Below are 18,500 nucleotides of genomic sequence, written 5' to 3' on the forward strand. Positions count from 1 at the left end.
CGATTGATAAAGCCTCTGTTTGTCAATAACGTATCTGTTGTCGGGCTTTAACACACATAAGTTAAATGGCACTCTGTTATAGCTATGTGTAGCCAGTAGTTCTAATACCTTGTGAACCTAACGGAATTTGAAAGCTAGCAACTGCCACCCCGTACAGCGAAGCTTTACAATAAGACACTCGCTTGCCTATAGCACAGCATGAACTCGCCAGCTTTGAGTGTTTGCTCCTCATACCTCCCTTCGAATTGTGTCTTTGATGCGCTACTTTCTGTTACAAGTGTGGCTAACACACTAGTCCATGAAAGATACTTTAATATTTCAGCACGTAAAACGATCAAAAGGACACAGTTAAGCCAAATTCATGTCCTTCCCACCATGCTACTTAAACCAACATACTGACAACTTCCGTAGCCAGTGAAACCATAATTCCGTCTAGTATCATTTGTGGGAAGCACTTTGATCGATATTCAGGCATACGTGGTGAGGATTGTTGTCTTAAACACAACGCACTTGTGGACACGAGCATAACCACTAAAGCAGGCATAACACAAGCGGTAGCAACAGCAGGGCACTCTGCTCTCGCGTTTTGGCGTTCTTGTCGCAAGAGCGGTGCTTTTGTAACAGTAACGGCCAAGAACCTAGGCCGCCAATATCGCCCGAGGAGCCGTAAGGACGCAGCGCTCCTTCTGTTCGCAGAGGCTGTCCGTGAGTGCGTCCTACCGGGCGCGCTTCTTTGAGAGCGTGGTGCTGTCGCGGCTCCTGGCGCACGTGACCGAGACACTGGAGTGCCTGAGCAGTCTGCGAGCCTATGGCGTGGTGCGGCGTGCCTGCGACCGCTTCTGCCGCCTGGCGGACGCCAACACACGCGGATACTCTGCCTTCTGCGACACTTACAAGTTCACGCGCGTCATCACCGCCACGTGCGGCTTCGTCGTCGTGCTCGCCACGCTACTGCTCAACGTCGTCTTCGTCGACAAGTGGGACTCGAGCCGCATCGGCCTCGCCATGAGCTCAGCGTCGTCGGTGAGATATTCTGTGTGAAAACACAACCTCCAAGAGTCGGGTGGCGTGCGCCACCCGATCTCGGAGGCTATGAATGGAACATTGAGTTTTCTGCAAAAGTTGCCAGAGAAAAATCTGGCACTAATGTCTGCGGGAAGCGGCAAATATTGCGTTTCTGCCAGCATGGAAATAATTGACGGCGCATTTATTTGCCGAATCATTGCCCTTCTTCCTTCAAAGGACTTTATATCTTTCGAAATTATTCATCTTGAACAAAATTTTGCGTTATAAATGGCTCATCTCGACGCAGCCAGGTGTCATTATCAATGTAAGAAACTTGACGCGGCCTGTAAAAACCTTTATTAACCCTTATCGGTTGTTATCAACCTTATCGGACTTGATCCGAGCCTCATCAACCCTTATCGGTCTGTATCAACTTTATCGCAATATATCCGATCCTTATCAACCCTTATTTGTCCTTACCAACCACTTCTGACTTGATCCGACCCTTATCAACCCTTATTGCTGCTTATTAACCTTATCACAATTGCTCCGACCAATATAAGGCCTTATTGCTCTTTAACACCTTATCCATCCACGACGAACCGTTATCAACCGGCATGAGATCCATATCCCCTCATCGTTCCCTATCATCCTTATCAACTCATTCACTGCTTATCTGTCTGTGTTGCGCGACGTTAAGCGCTTCAGCCCTCCGAGATCGCTGGTATTATAGTCGCTGAAGAAACGCCCCAACGGAAGGAACATCCAGCGACCATGCAAATGCACCAGGGATTTGGTGTGTTTGGCATTACATTTTCGCAAAACTGAAATTTTCCTGATGTCTATAATTCTCCAAGTCAGCTCTACATATGCTGCTAAAGATATATTTTATTCCACCATCAGCAAATCTTTCATGAAATGCTTTGTAGAAACAGTTCTATATTGACACTTGTTTTGTATCGCCGGTACAACACATTCATATTGACACGTGCATTTGTTTCCTTTCTCGCGTGACCGCTTTTCCCCCTCTAACAGATGTTATCGCTCAGCGCAGGACACGCCCGCATGTGTCAGAAGTGTCTGGAATGTTATGAGTGGTTCTATCCGTTGTCTGTTGTCACCGAGGCTTTGTCTAACTGATTGCATGTGTGGCGCGATTAGTGCAGGACTTTCTGGAAGAAACACGGGCACCAGCGATTACTCTTGAACCTTGGATGACTCATGTACAAGAGCCGACACGCTTGACCGGCCGATCATATTTTCGACGATCGCTAACTTTTATTGGCGAACTTGTGCCCACAAAAGCAATTTACACTCAAAGCACAACGATAGCGACGACAACGGTTGGCGATCGCCGGAAATCTGATCTGCCGGTCAAGCACGATAGCTTTTATACATGAGTCATCGAAGGTTCCATAGTAATCGCTGGTGCCCGCGTGTCTTCCAGAATGTTCTGCACAATTCGCGTAGGACATGCAATCAGATTACACAAGCTTTGGTGACAACAGGCAGTAGATAGTACTATCGATAACATTCGTCAAAAGAGAGAGAGACAAAAGGGTAGGAAAGTCAGGCAGGTTAGCCAGTGTAAGTAGCAGCTGGCTACCGTGTGTTGGGAAATGGGTAAAGGGGATAAAAGAATAAAGAAGAGAAAACTGAGAAAAAATTCACGCAATAACGCGATGCTACGCGCTACAACATTTAAATACGGTTGCACAATTCAGAGCTGCTTAAAAACTTCAGAAGAGCCCTTAAAGCCTTGAGTGCCGAAACCCGGCTGGACCAGTATCCTAGAACCTTTCTTTTGTGGAAAGGCGATTGCCTAGTTTTTCGAGCGTGGTCACGAGCACTCTTGACACATTATAAAGGGACAGTCACAGAGGATAGGCTCGATCGTCTCCTCGCAACCGCAGCTGTCGCAAGTAGGGCTGTCGATCATTCCATTGCAGAAGAAATAGGAGTTTGTGAACGCCACGCCGAGCCACAAGCGGCACAGAAGTGTTGGAGGAGCAAGAGAATGAAAAGGAAGGATGGAAACGTAGGGAGGTCAACCGGACGCACGTCCGGTTTGCCACCCTACAGAGGGTGAGGGGTTTAAAAGAAGGAAATAAAGGTGAGGGAGGGAAGAAGGTACTATGGGTGTGAGTACGTGCAGATGTTCATAATTTCACGCCTATAATCGGTCGCGAGGCCAGTCGCTTTCATGAAATGGAACAGTGCCCGCGTCGCTCTGGAAGCCTACAACGCGTGGAGCCATGGTCAGAGAATCTGAGTCTCTGAAAATGGTCTGTTGTCTAATGGGTTTAAGATCCTCTGATGAACGTCGCGTTCGTTGTCATAGAGATAACAAAAACACAACACGTGCTCGATCGTCTCTTCACAGTGGACAAGCCACAGATCGGTGTGTCGGACATTCCAATAAGGATAGAGTAGGCTTTCGTAAAAGCCACCCCTAACCAGAGGCGGCACAGTAAAATTCCACCACGGCGGGAGAAGTTCGATTGAATCTGCAGCTTCAATGTAGGATCCAGCTGGTGGAGACGGCAGTTGGAGAAAATCGGGGTGTTCCACGAAGTTTCAGTCTTGGTTTGAGCAAGTAAATGAAGACCCCTCGCAGCATCTGTCCTTGATAAGGGTCTAGGAAATGTCGGGGTTTCTTTATAGGCTGACCGGGCGGCATCATCAGCAATGTCATTTCCGACGATGCCACAGTTCCCTGTAAACCATTGTCCATCAAAGAATGAGCTGAGAAAAGGTTTATTGGCGGCTCCTAATGTAAAGGCACAGCAACCGGGAACGGCGAAGCAGCCCGAAACACTGTCCAAACGGACGCCAGCAATCAACAGCGCGAGGCGAGACGAGCCGCGCGTTGGCGATGCGGCTGTGCCGCGAGGCGCGTCTGCTTCTTCACAATCTCCCCCCGGACAAAAAGAGCCATCCTGGCACCTTAAGAATCGGGAGGCAGAGGGTCGTGGTAGGGCTTGAGACGCGAGACGTGGACAATGTCACGTCCACGCCGGCGCAAGTCTTCAGGTGGTGACAGGGGCTCAATGAGAAAATTCACCGGGGATGTTTGCTCCAACACTCGGTAAGGCCCTTCGAATTTTGGGACGAGTTTCGAGGAAAGCCCCGGCGTTTGGAAAGGGACCGACAACCACACAAGAACGCCTGGAGCGTAGGTCGTGTTGGGATGCGTGTCGATGCGGTTTTCTTTCTGGCGCTGCTGTTGCTCTGCCGTAAAGGAGCGCGCTAGCTGGCGGCATTCTTCGGCTTGTCGGGCGACTTCGGAAACAGGTAGACAGTCGGAGGCGTCAGGACGGTATGGAAGGAGCGTGTCGATGGTATGCGTAGGCTCGCGGCCATACAGGAGGAAGAAAGGTGAAAAGCCCGTAGTGGCCTGGATCGCGGTGTTGTACGCGAACGTGACGAATGGAAGGATGCGGTCCCAGTTACCATGATCAGATGCCACGTACATAGAGAGCATATCACCAAGTGTGCGGTTAAATCGCTCTGTGAGCCCGTTAGTCTGTGGATGGTATGCCGTGCTTGTCCGATGAATAATATGGCATTCCGAAAGCAAACTTTCGACGACTTCGGAGAGGAAGGCGCGACCTCGATCGCTGAGGAGTTCCCGGGGTGCGCCGTGTCGAAGCACGAAGCGATGTAGGACGAAAGAGGCTACATCCCGCGCTGTAGCACTTGGTAAAGCAGCAGTTTCGGCGTAACGTGTCAAATGATCAATAGCAACTACGATCCACCGATTGCCGTCTGGTGTCATAGGAAGCGGGCCGTATAGGTCGATGCCGACGCGATCGAAGGGTGTGGCAGGGCACGGGAGCGGCTGCAAGGCACCAGATGGGCGTAAAGGCGGCGATTTGCGGCGTTGACAGTCAAGACAGCACCGAACAAACTTGTGAACAAAATTGTACATGCCGCGCCAGTAGTAGCGGTGGCGAATTCGTTCGTACGTCTTGAAGACTCCGGCATGGCCACACTGCGGATCGTTGTGGAAAGCGGCACATATGTGAGACCTTAAGCTGCGGGGAACCACCAGAAGCCACCGACGACCTTCAGAAGTGTAATTGCGTCGGTGCAGCAGCTGGTCACGAATGGCAAAATGAACTGCTTGGCGTCGGAGGGTTCGGGATACAGGGATGGTCGACGATCCAGAAAGATAGTCGAAAAGAGAAGCGATCCACGGGTCACGACGTTGTGCGGTTGCAAAGGAGTACATGTCGAGAGATGACACGGAATGTGCGGAAGTTGTTGCGCAGGCCGAGTCTGGAGGTAAAGGTGAACGAGACAAGGCATCTGCGTCGGAGTGTGTGCGTCCACTGCGGTATACGACGCGAATATCGTACTCCTGGATGCGTAGTGCCCAACGGGCTAGGCGGCCAGTGGGATCTTTCAAGTTGGCGAGCCAACAAAGCGCATGGTGATCTGTGACCAAGTCGAATGGGCGCCCGTACAGATATGGTCGGAACTTGCCAAGTGCCCATACTAAAGCCAAGCACTCTTTTTCGGTCACGCTGTAATTGGCCTCAGGCTTCGTCAGTGTGCGACTCGCATAGGCGACTACATATTCGGGGTAGCCCGCTTTTCGTTGGGCGAGTACGGCGCCGAGACCGACTCCACTGGCATCTGTATGTACTTCAGTTGCAGCTGACGGGTCGAAATGGCGAAGAATAGGTGGGGAGATGAGAAGACGACGCAGCGTAGCAAAGGCGGAGTCACATGCAGGGGACCAGCAGGAGAGGGCGGCGTCACCGCGTAGAAGCTGAGTCAATGGCGCCATGATCGATGCGAAATTTCGAACAAAGCGCCGGAAATATGAGCATAGGCCCACGAAGCTTCGAAGTTCTTTGATGGTCTGAGGCTTCGGAAACTCGGCGACTGCTCGAAGTTTTGCAGGATCGGGTAGAACGCCGTGCTTGGACACAACGTGGCCTAAAATGGTGAGCTCTCGCGCGGCGAAGCGGCGCTTCTTGAGGTTGAGTTGAAGGCCAGCGTTCGTTAGACAGGTCAAAACTTGTCTGAGGCGGAGCAGGTGAGTAGGAAAATCAGGCGAGAAAACCACGACATCGTCGAGGTAACACAGACATATAGACCACTTGAGGCCACGCAGCGTGTTGTCCATGAGTCGTTCAAAGGTGGCAGGGGCGTTACAAAGCCCGAAAGGCATCACCTTAAATTCATATAAACCGTCAGGCGTAATGAATGCGGTTTTCTGGCGATCGGCCGCAGCCATCGGGACCTGCCAGTACCCTGAACGCAAGTCAAGGGACGAGAAGAATTCTGCTCCCTGAAGACTGTCGAGGGCGTCATCGATGCGCGGCAAAGGATAGACGTCTTTGCGCGTTACCTTATTTAACCGACGGTAGTCGACGCAAAAGCGAATAGACCCGTCCCTCTTTCGAACGAGAACGACAGGAGATGCCCAGGGATTGTGCGAAGGTTGAATAACATCACGGCGCAGCATATCTTCGACTTGGGTGGTAATGACACGACGCTCTTCGGCAGAGACGCGATATGGTCGTTGACGTAACGGCTGATGTGAACCGGTGTCAATGTAGTGCTGCACTTCCGACGGGCGGCCCAGGTGAGGTTGTGAAACGTCGAATGAACTGCTAAATTTGTGCAGGAGATCAAGAAGGTCGGCGCGTTCGGCAGGTGTGAGGGTATCGGCGATTGCATTCAAGAACGCAACCCTGGACGCTTCCTCAAGCGCGGACATCGAAGATGGTTGGCCGGGGTCGACGTCAAAACAGTCTCCAGGGACGTCAACCAAAGACGAAGAGTCGAGGAGTTCCACGAAGCCAAGGCATTCACCAACGAGCAACGTAAGAGGCGCACAGAGGGGATTGTAAAAGTGTATATTGCTGCAGCCGCCAGCCATGTCAAGCGTCGCGAAGGGTAGTGGGAGAGATTTACGGCCCATGAAGACGTCGGACGGCGTGAAGAGGACCGTTGCATCAGCGATGGCGTCGCAAAAGACGGGTACGAGGGCGAAGGAGCCAGGTGGAACATCTGTGTCCTCGCGCACGGTAAGTTTAGAAGGGCGGTCGCAATCGTCGTCCAAGGGTGCGTCACAAGGGGCAAATTCAACTTCGGCGCGTGCGCAGTCGATCACGGCTTTATGACTGGATAAGAAGTCCCATCCGAGGATGACGTCATGCGAGCAGGTGGGAAGAACAATACACTCGACGATGTAAACAATGCCGTGAATAAGCACACGCACAGTACAGGTGGCGTGCGGAGTGACGTGCTGCGCGCTTGCCGTACGAAGCGACAGTCCAGAAAGCGGCGTGGTCACCTTGCGCAGCGAACGGCACAGTTGGGCGGCTATCACAGAAACGGCTGCGCCGGTATCCACAAGAGCGAATGCTGGAACACCTTCGACACAAATTTCGACCACGTTAGCAGGAGAGGCGCGAGGACTTTGACAGTTCGAATGGGGCGCAGTTCTTGCCTCTTGAACTGCGACGTTCAGTTTTCCTGGTCAGGTGGTGCGGGTCGCCGACGCATTGGGGAGAGCGAGCGTCGGCGAGGGGATGGCGAGCGACGCGAAGGAAATTCTGGGATTTCAGCACGAGCATAGGGTTGGGGGGAAGGAGCGGCGTATTGGCGAAATTCTGGCTGCCGTACTGCAAGGGCCGCGAGGCGTCGCCGAACGCTTGAGGACGACGGCGGCAATATCGGGCGACGTGTCCGGGAGTGCAGCAAGAATAACAGATGGGTCGATTGTCAGGTGTTCGCCAAGGATTAGCTCGCGGGGCGGTCCAAGATGTAGCATGGGCTTCCGGTGGCAGCGGTTGGGACTGGGTCGTGAAAGACGCCGGTGGAGGCCTGCGTACTGCCTGCGCGTACGTAAGAGGCGCGGCCACAGGCAGGACTGGCTGCGCATAGGTGAGAGGCGTGGCGACAGGCTGCACTGCCCGCGTAGAGTTGAGATTCGCGGCTGCAGGCGGCTGATGGTGTGCGGAAGGGACAACTTGGGCGACCTCTTCGGAAATGAGGGTGCGGAGCGAGTTTGGAAGACGGGAGGTGGGCTCCTGAGTGAAGGGGACTAAAGAAAGTTGGCGGGCAACTTCCTCACGCACAAAGTCCTTGACCCGCTGAAAGAATGAGGATGGGTCGTACATGTTGTCAAGGCTCGCCAACAACTCGTCGCTTCCCAAAGGACGCCGAGTCGAAGCGCGTTGCTTCCTTAACTCATCGTAACTTTGGCACAGGCTGACAACTTCAGACACAGTGCGCGGATTCCTGGCTAGGAGCATCTGGAATGCGCCATCATCGATGCCTTTCAGTATATGGCGAATTCGCTCAGCTTCGGGCATTGCGGCGTTGACTCGTTTACAAAGGTCCACGACGTCTTCAATGTAACTTGTGAACGTTTCCGCCGTCTGCTGTGCTCGGGCGCGCAAGCGCTGTTCGGCGCGCAGCTTGCGAACAGCGGGTCGGCCGAACACTTCCGTAAAGGTTGTCTTGAAGACTGACCATGTGGGCACGTCACTTTCGTGGTTGTGAAACCACAGTTGGGCAACACCAGCCAGGTAAAAGATGACGTGAGTTAACTTGGCTGGATCATCCCACTTGTTGTGTGCGCTCACCCGTTCATATGACGCAAACCAGTCTTCTACGTCTTCGTCGTCTGCACCGCTGAAGACCTTGGGGTCCCGTTGTCGTGGAACGCCGGTGCAGGTGATGGACTGTGGCGTCGGTGCCGTTTGGGAGGAGCTGTCGGTCATGGCGGGTGGTAGCGTTCTTGATCTCAGCTCCAGGGTTTCAAGCGACGGGGTTTGAGTCCCCGCACCTCCACCAATTGAGAAAAGGTTTATTGGCGGCTCCTAATGTAAAGGCACAGCAACCGGGAACGGCGAAGCAGCCCGAAACACTGTCCAAACGGACGCCAGCAATCAACAGCGCGAGGCGAGACGAGCCGCGCGTTGGCGATGCGGCTGTGCCGCGAGGCGCGTCTTCTTCTTCACAGTGCGTTAATCACGTTTACGCGCAAGCCCATGGCACCGTACCCTGTTTCTCTCAATGGCCAGGCTGTCAAATACCAGAAGTCTCACCACTTTTTAGGTGTAATTACTGACAGGGACCTTTCATGGAGCCCCACTGCATCCACCTGAAGCGGTGACTAACTTCTATTGTACATATACTGGTGTTCCTGCGCGCAAAAACCTGGGGCACGTCGGTACGGTCCATGTTGCAGCTGTACAGAGCACTGTTTGTGGGATTTTTACCGAACAGCTTGCAAGTTTTGGCGAATAGATCTAAAACAACCATTGGTACCCTCGAAAGTTTACCAAGCCACGCCCTACGGATATGCCTTGAACTACCACGATGCGCTTCGACTTTTTCGACTTCGAGCAAGAAATTTTAGACAGAGTGATTTATCCTTTATTAATTCAAACAAATAAATGCACCACTTTGGTACTCACTTTTAGTTTCTGCAGTATGTGCGTTGAATTTTTGCCCATACGCCCATAGTTCGCATTCACTTTATCTGTAAATTTTTGGAACAGTTTACATGGTATATACACTTCTCTGCAATGTTGTACCCAGGGATTCATTCTGTTTCTGGTCACTGCATAGTTGAAGAATGTTGCTTTAGATAGCGTGGAAATAGGGATAAAACCGATCGACCACCGATTGACCACAAACTGCGACTAGTTTTGCGCAGGAGAAGTGCTTTGAACACTACATTTGTGCGTTGTTCAACTTTTCCAGAATAATACATCTACAATATGTAGCATTAACTGCAAACTTCACAACATAGCAGTCTAGCATAAGAAAAGAAGAATTGCGGTGAGAGAGAGTGATAAGGGGAACCGAAGGACTCGAATTTCACTAGAGGTGAGCGAATATAAATATTTTTAATACGAATAGTTTGTATGGAATATTGAATAGTCAAGCGCACACGCATATATTTACAACAGAGATGTTTATTTCGGTATAACTAGGTAGGATGTCAGTACTGACTAGGTCAAGACAAAAACAGCTATCAGAGACAACTGATCAGTTTTAAATGCACTGTCATTAATTGTCATTAAAGAAACGCACTAATAGCCTCTCAATATTCTCAGAGCCTTTTTGCAAACACGCTTTCCCATAATAAATGCCTGCCTTATGAATAGCTTTTCAAAAACGATAAATAAATGGTTGCCAGGAAGTATCAAACATTGTGATTAAAAAGAGCAGCCGGAGGACTTGTGCGCCGTACAGACATATAAGTGGGCCCGTTGCAAGAAAATATCACTGGTTGTAGCGTAAAATATTTCATTTATACATGATTACATTGGCAAAAACACTAAAAGACAGTCTGCAAGCAAAAAATAATATTTCTCATGTATGCATTTGCGACGAAACCGTAAACAAAGCTTGCATTACTGATTTCGTTTGTGTATTGCCTAGAAAACTCTTGTTGTGTCTCTTATAATTTGCAATACTTTGCTTCGGAGACACAGAACAGTAACCAGACTTCCAGAACAGTGAGCTGTTGAGGAATGCATTGTCATTTTCAAGGTTTGAAATACCTAATAGTTTATTTTCGAATTCGGATACCAATAGCGTTAGAATTCAATCCGTAGTCTGAAGTTGGAATATTCCCCAACTCCTAAATTTTAGAAGCAGCTATACGAAAGCCTGCAGGGAAGTAGCAAAGCATAAAGAAATTGAGCAGTTTTCTTAAGTTGCGCCAATAATTGGAGATTATGGTTATTTTTAAGATAGTAGGGACATTCTTTAAGGGTTAAAGGAAATAAACGTACAAGAAAAAACAACGGCCGAACCCAGCGCTCGCTGAGTGCTCACGTGTGAGACAGAATTCTGCACCAAGAGCAGAGCCTGGCAAGCCGAAAATATATCTGGGATGGTACGATGCTGTGCGACCAGCATGATAATTTTTTTTTGTAAATTTTCAACAGCACAGTCAGAAATCGTATTTTGGCACTTAATTTTTTTTTTATCTGTCTGAGAACGCATCTCCATGGTGTGGATCAGTACACACAAGTGCATTATTTTAGCTCACTTGTTTCGAGAAGATTACATGAGAAACAAAGATAGCAAAGCCAGGAAACTTTCACTACAGAACCACAACTTACGTTCATGCAGACGCCAGTCCTTATGTGAAAGAAGGGATGCAGTTGCTCGATCATTGGTGTGCTCAAACGTCCTTAGACATCATGTGTCAATGTTTTCGCCAGCGAAAAGTCTTTCGGCGTGTCCGCCGGATCTCTAAGTGGTGTTGCAGCCTGCGTATTAAGAATGGCTTTGGCTGAAAACTTACGTTCCATAGAGCTGTGGGGGTTGTCATATCGCTTCGCAGGTGCCGCTTGCGATGATGTACCTGTGCGTGCTCCTCTTCAACATGCTCCAGATGGTGGTCAGCTTCGAGCGGTGCCTCGAGTACTCGCTGCTTCCCAAAGAGGTGAGAGTAAGACACACGCTGAAACGAGCAAAAAAATTGTAGATGGTACAGTCGTACCATAATCCAAGCACTGCTAAAGATAGAACACGAAAGAAAGAAGAATGACGGTGTCGTAATGGTTGCCTTCTATGTTAGAAATGGCAACACCGCCACATATCCGCTTCAGGTGCAAATTGATTCTGTCCATTTAGAGTTTATTTTCACCGCGTTTCTTGCACGCTCAAAATTAGGAATAGCGTACAGCTGCAGAATATGTATTTAGAATTTTCAATTATTTAGTAAGCTTTCTCAAGCTCACAGAACTTAAACTCCACGCCAGAACTCTCCACAGGAAGACCAGATATGAGAACATCAACTATTTTATGTTTAGCATACAGGGTAGAAACCTATCCATCCACTTGAAAAGTATGCCTGATTAGGAAACAGTGAAAAAATGAACACTCTACATGACGACGCACTGACACTACTAAAACGCTTTACACATAGCGTTCAATCTTGTAGCATATGTCCAACCAAGAGCGCTTACGTGTATGCCACACATTTTAAATGTAATTGCTTTTCATCACATGATTTAGTTGTGGTAGAACAAAGAGTGTCGCAAAAGCCAACGTTTCGACAAGGGTACTTGTCAGTATTCTCGTTGAAACGTAGGCTTCAGCAACGTTCCTTTTCCTACCACAATTAACCACTTCAAGCCTCCATCTTCCTGTACATTATTATCGTGCGTTAGATTATTTTTGCCAGAGACTTTACTTTTGATGCACTAACTTGGCGCGCACAATTGTACACACAGCTCCTAAAGACGAGGTTAAAATTAGTCAAGACCACCTGATGCCAGAATGTCGTGTACAACTTTCGTTAAAGCGCGCCGTCCCAATTTAGGCGCTTATAAACGCACAGTATACGTTGCGAAATCGCGAAAACCAGCTAGATGGGGCTAGGCTACAGCGCCCGTTAAGAGGCAGCAGTGACGTTGTGACCTCTATTAACTTCGATGAATATGGCAAAACTACGTTGACGCTTCCCGCTCCTAATCGGACATCTCATCGAAATGCTATTGTCCATTATTTCCCTTTAGTTCGTGGTCGGGCGGTAGCTTTTTCCAGCGCTTTAGTAGCGCTTTCAGTTCAGCGCTGACACAACACTACCACTGCTTCCATATCAGCTACCACCGTTTTTTGCAAATCAAGCTGTACGAGCGTGATTAACATTTCTGCTCTAGATACGTATATTAAACGTTCATGTTGATGCACAAGTGCAGAAAACAATAATCTTTGAACATGCAAAGGACACACATCCTAAATAAATTGTGCGCACGCCTCTAATGACGAGACGCCTTTTGACGTCGTTGGCGGCCACTGTATCGTTTCCGAGTATATATACTTCTCTCTGCTTCGTATTCTTTTTCAGCTCGACGTAACGGAAGACTTGACCGAAGAGAAGAAGGATGCTCTGCTGAGTTCCCTCTCAGACTGGCCCTCTGATGGCGCAGTCGAGTTCAAAGGCTACTCAGCCTCGTATCGACCAGGAATCCTGCCTAACGTGCTGAGCAACGTTACCTTAACAGTGCTACCCATGGAGAAGGTACGCCGTTCTTTCGAACTTTGGAATGGAATGGAAAACTTTATTGGTTCTTTAAGATATTAGCGAGTTGAGGACGAAGTCTTCATTCTTGAAAACTTTGGGTCCTCTTCAGCCTCGGGTGGGCCCCTAGTCCAGGGCACCACTGAGTCGGGCCACCTCGCTTGCGTGGGCTATGAGGGCCCTTTGGACCCCTGGCTCGCAGCTGGTGAGCCGGCTCTCCCATTGCTCCGCACTTGGAGTTGTATGTTTGTGGAATGTCTTGTTTCTCTCGCATTCCCATGTGATGTGATGTAGTGTTGGCCTTGCTCCGCACCACGGGCATACGGCGCAATATTGTGTGGGGAACATCCTGCTTAGTATGTAAAGATTTGGAAAGGAACCCGTCTGCAGTCTACGCCATCCTGCGGCTTCCTCCTTCGTCAACGCTTTGTGTGGTGGGGGGTATTGGAATCTTCGCCCCCTATATAGGTTTAGCAGCTCTGAATAACCGTCCCCGCAAGTAATCTGAGGCTCTCCCGGGGGGACTGAGGTGCCCGCTCGGATGGTGAACAAACTTTGGAAAGAAATTCTGAGGCACAGCTCTAGTTCAGCGATACGTAACGCGAAGCATTGTTGTATTGAAGTCAAAGGGCACTCGCGAACCATGGCAATTTCCTGAAGCGAGACGTACACCACCGATTGGGAAGATTAAATTTTTGTATGACATTGTCTTCCAGATAATTATCACGTGTAATTTTATAATTTTACAGGGTGGGTTTGAATTATAAGTATGTGTATCACTTGACATGATTACCAATGTCCATCGGTCCTATGGTTGTGGTCTTGACGCTTTCTTCACCGCTGACACCACTAGGGATTTCACTGGTGAATTCAACGGTTAGGGCGGAGCAATATCAATGTGCGTAGCTGACGTGCCTACGCCCTCGCGTGAGAATTAACTCGGGTGCGCTATACTTGAAGTTTGAGAGCACATGTGCCAAGCGATTCGGGATTCCACACTGTTTTATCGACGCTCTTTCGGGTCTCATGGTGACATTGAGCGCTATCTAAGTGTTTCATCACAGCTTTGCGTTGCAAATACTGTTTTAAGTCGCTGTTTTAGACGGTGTGTTGCTACACTTCTCTATCGGCCAACAAAAATGGTCAAATACCCAGCGAGAAAACCGGTCTGCATTCAACAAGACTGGTGCGCATTAATAAGCGGGAGCGATGTCGCGCACAGTCTGTGCAATGACATGTGCTTTTCACTTTGTTTTTGTTTTTTGTTTTTATTCAGCACGTTGAGTCTCTCTTGCTATCGCATTATACTGTGCACGCTCTCTTGTTTCCACTTTCGGCGGAGACGCGCTCTCAGTCTCCTCTTTTCACCTACGTAACAACTGTAGTAGCCGCTTCTGAAGAAAATAGGCGAGTTGTGTACTGTTGTACTGGACATATGTCGCAACCTTCAGAATGTTTACAGCGACCTTTAGCTGGGCTACGCTATACCGCGGTGTCGCACTAACTTGATGCCAAAGGGAACCTGCGCCGTCGTCCGTCTAGATCGCCGACAGTTGCTTGTTCGTGAGGAGATGAGATCGGGAGGATTGAAATAAACGAATTGGTTTATTTTACATATTTACAACTCACAATGCTCCCTGGACATGGGAGCACACTCCATGTCGGAGCACTTTGCATGTCTGATCTCACTACATGTCTCGGCACACGCATGTCAGCATACTACTCTGCGCCAAATATGTCCACTTTCAAAAAAGTCATTTTCCCTGAGTAACTAGGCGAGGGAAGTTGATGACCGTGTCTCGGCCAATTAAAGTGGTAGCACTATCCACAGCATTCCGTCCATGCTTGCACTACCTTGCTGAGCTCCACCTTCAGTGATGCGCGATCTCCCCGTACACCACCTAATCACACGTCAATCGGGAATCGGAAGTCAACGCTGCTCTCACGAAGTCACCGACGTTGGCTCTCTGTGGCGGTCAGCCTGCCAGGGTCGGGCGACTGGCCTTGACGGTCGTTACCGCTTGCACAGAATGCGGCGGTAGCTGTCACCTCGAAGGAAGCTTGTCTGTTGAGCCATCAGTAGCCGGTGCTGGGCTCCGTAGTCGTGTAGGCGGGCACTAGTCAAGTGGGTGCTTCGAGGCAAGCACCGAAAAAATGCGCATTGCAGCTGAATACTTAACAGTGTACAGGGTGCTTCGGCTAACTCGTGCCAAGGGTTAAAAAATCCACGCGTGCACCACGAGAATGCGACAAAATTAGTATTGTTTACTCTCCCCTTGGGCAACTGAATATACCTTTAGTGTTAGCCTAGCTCATTAAATAATAAGAAATAAATTGCCAATTTCCTTAACGTACTCCTTAATAGCAAAACATTCAATCGGGAACATCGTAGGGCCCCATATTGAGAAATGTAGCAATAATTTCTTTGCGTGATAATAGGCGCTGTGATTTTAGGATTTTCGCGCGGTCAAAAAAGAGGACAAGATTTGAAAGAGTACCACGTGAATACGCGCTTACGCGCAACGAAATAAGTTCGCTCGAACATGCTACCAACAAATATTCGATGCTGCCCTCATACCTTATAGACTTACATAAATTAGTGTGTGCATCTCAGAAAAAAATAATAATATTGCGCAGCCACCACCGCCTACAATAGACTGACATACTTAACCGGCAACATAGGCCGCAAGCAAAAATGATAGGTGATGGTCAGACCCATCGTATCTGATACATCATCATGCACCGCCAAACCCCTTCGCCATTTAAGCTGTCTGTGAACAACAAACATGCTAGTAGAGTTTCAAGAATTACTGTGCGTTATTTCTCGTATCTCAAATAGCTACATTAGTCGCGTTGTTTCAGCAGACAAGATATCTAAAAAAGAGTAGAAGTCGAAAACACTGCGTTTCATCCATCTCTGTTACTCAAGGCGTCTTCATGAGCCTTCGGTGTGCATGCAGCATCGATCATTGTAGTATCTTGGAAGTATGTTTGAGGGCAATAATGCCGCGGCGCCGGAGCGCCTGGTATCGTGGTACTTTCTAAAATCTCGCGCGCTTTCTTTGCAGTCCGAAAGACTTAAAAACAACGGCACTCATCAAGGAATGGAGTTATTTGAATATTTCTCAACCGGGAAGCTCTACAACTTCTCTATTGAAGATATTGCTATTAAACAGTACTTTATAGTTTGTTGCTTAACCATTGGTAATTTATAACCTCAGCTCATACTTAAAAGGCGCTTTCAGTTGACCAAGAGAACAGTGGACGATAATAAGTTGGTTGCATTCTCTTAACGCACACGTTAATTTTTTTAAGGGGTGCCACATGTGAGCTGAATCGACTTGTACAGAGACAACATTGTAATTCTCGTCATTTAGTTTAACGATCTCCGATAGTGCTTCTGCTATTGCCACAGCCTATTGTACGCAGGTAGCGCCAATGTTTTCGGAGCACAAGATCTCAGGGAACAACAATTTCTTCAGAAATTAAAATACCCCGAAACTAAAAGACGCAACAGATACTTCCCCATACGACTCGTCCCACGTTGTACGCCTAGGTATCAGCGTGTGCGGCGTATCTGCGGAGAAACTTACTGTTTCGTGCACAAATTGGTCCGAAAATATTTGGTCTTGGCTGCACTTCTCTTGAACGGTGAAAAGTTTGATGAGTTTCCTTCGCGTTCTTTATGAAGCCTCTCTGAATGGTTCTTCGAACACCGACACCACGTGACCTGCTGGACCTGCGATGCGCTTTCATGAACAGACAAAACGCTGGCATAGGTGAATAAAACGCACGTGGACAAGCGAACAGATATTCGCTGGCATGTAATAAATTATGGCTCAATTCAGTTTTTCAACTGTAGCGCGAGGGGTGGGGCACCGCTTGAATCGAAAATAGGCCGCATTACTCTGCAAGGCCACAGAATCACGCATACAGACGACTTGGCGTACGAATTCTTCCATTATATCTGCCCAAAACAACGATTAAATTTACTGACAGCGATGGAAAATTTTATTTAGTATACTCAGCCTGAGTGATCATATAACTGCAATTTCTAGCTCGCATGAACTAAACATAGCATTCCACACTGCCCATGCCAACTGAACTTTGGCTGGATGTTGAAAAGGCATGATACTTACAATAAGTTCGCCAATTATCCGATAGATTCTCAAAGAAAAGGTCGAGTTAAGGTTAATGTAAACCGAACAGACAGTCACCCTAAGGTCGCAAAAAGATACTTTTGTGAGCAATGTTGTTTATTGCTTCAGAACAGCTTGAATCACCCTCGCTCGAAAGCTGCACAAATGTAAGAGAATTTAGCTGCAAACCTAAGGTAAACATATTATCGTAATACAGCGAAGCGCGTTGTCTAATCGGACTCTCCGAGTAATATTGCCGGTAGAAGCAACCAATACCTAGCTTCCTATACACTCAATCTCATCGAACGGTTAACGGCAAATTTTCAAATGAATAAAAAATAGCGGAATAACGCCAACAAATAACTAAGCTGGCGAGAACAGCTGCGCCAACCTACTTCAAATTACTGGCTTTCTTTTATTGCTAATTTTTCTCGCTGTCAGAGAACACGTACTCGCCTAGATTTTGAGAAAGGCCGGACAACCAGGTTTCCAGAATCTTCCTAGTTCAACATAACCTCGCACAATATTGTGGCCACGAAATCTGGCTATGCGGTCACTGGAGAGTTTTTAGAATTCTGTAGCCCTTGAGTACGCAATAAAATACCGAGTCGAAAGTGCCTATGCGCAGAAAGTTATGAAGAGCTAGGCGGGTTACGTACGCATGCTGTCTTTTGAACTTAGCGTTGCCACCTTTGTGTGGCTATTTGATTTGGCAACAGCATAGCCGCGCCGAGGTCTCCCGATTCAATCCGAATTTCTGCCTCACTACTTCCTTTTCATGGCGACTGCAAAGCACTAACGGTACAGTCGGCTTTCGCTTAGACTCATCTCACCATGACGACAGAGTATTGAAAACTGAGCTGTCTGATCTGACGCTGCTAGGCTCAGGCAAGTACAAGACACTCGAAAAAGTATTTAAGACAAAATACTAGATATTATGGAAAAAATAGTTACGCAGTAAAGTATTAAATACCCATATTCGTAAAGTGTCAGAGTAGAGTACAAATTACTAAAAACAAAAGGGTACTTAGTTTCTTTCAAGGTACTTTCAAAATACAAGACGCTACAAAAACAAAAGAATGTCTCCAACTTGTTCGTGGACTTGTGGTGCAGTAAATGATTAAGGACGATGCAATCAACACGAACAGGCGCACACTCCCAATTATTTTATTACCAAAAGCAAACAGACTCTTGCAGCTAAGTCGTCCCCAACTTTTAATATGTTGACGTGTCAGCTATGAGCTATTTTGCTATAAGCTTTAGAATTGATTAATATAAATAATTAAGTAACTCTTAAAATATTATTTTAAAGCGTAATATTTAATGTAGATGTTGTA

At 48.1% G+C, this 18,500-nt stretch overlaps 1 protein-coding gene across 1 annotated transcript in view; it reads left to right on the forward strand.

Annotated features, from left to right (window-relative positions):
• Window positions 1-18,500, forward strand: part of LOC142592648 (multidrug resistance protein mrp-7-like) — a 226,056-nt gene that overhangs the window by 165,679 nt on the left and 41,877 nt on the right. The window contains exons 21-23 of the mRNA XM_075704207.1: window positions 697-1,023; window positions 11,339-11,440; window positions 12,851-13,024. Of these exons, the coding sequence (XP_075560322.1) occupies window positions 697-1,023; window positions 11,339-11,440; window positions 12,851-13,024 (603 nt within the window). The remainder of the gene's footprint in view (window positions 1-696; window positions 1,024-11,338; window positions 11,441-12,850; window positions 13,025-18,500) is intronic.

Source organism: Dermacentor variabilis, chromosome 9, assembly GCF_050947875.1.
Source record: "Dermacentor variabilis isolate Ectoservices chromosome 9, ASM5094787v1, whole genome shotgun sequence".
Taxonomy (NCBI): domain Eukaryota; kingdom Metazoa; phylum Arthropoda; class Arachnida; order Ixodida; family Ixodidae; genus Dermacentor; species Dermacentor variabilis.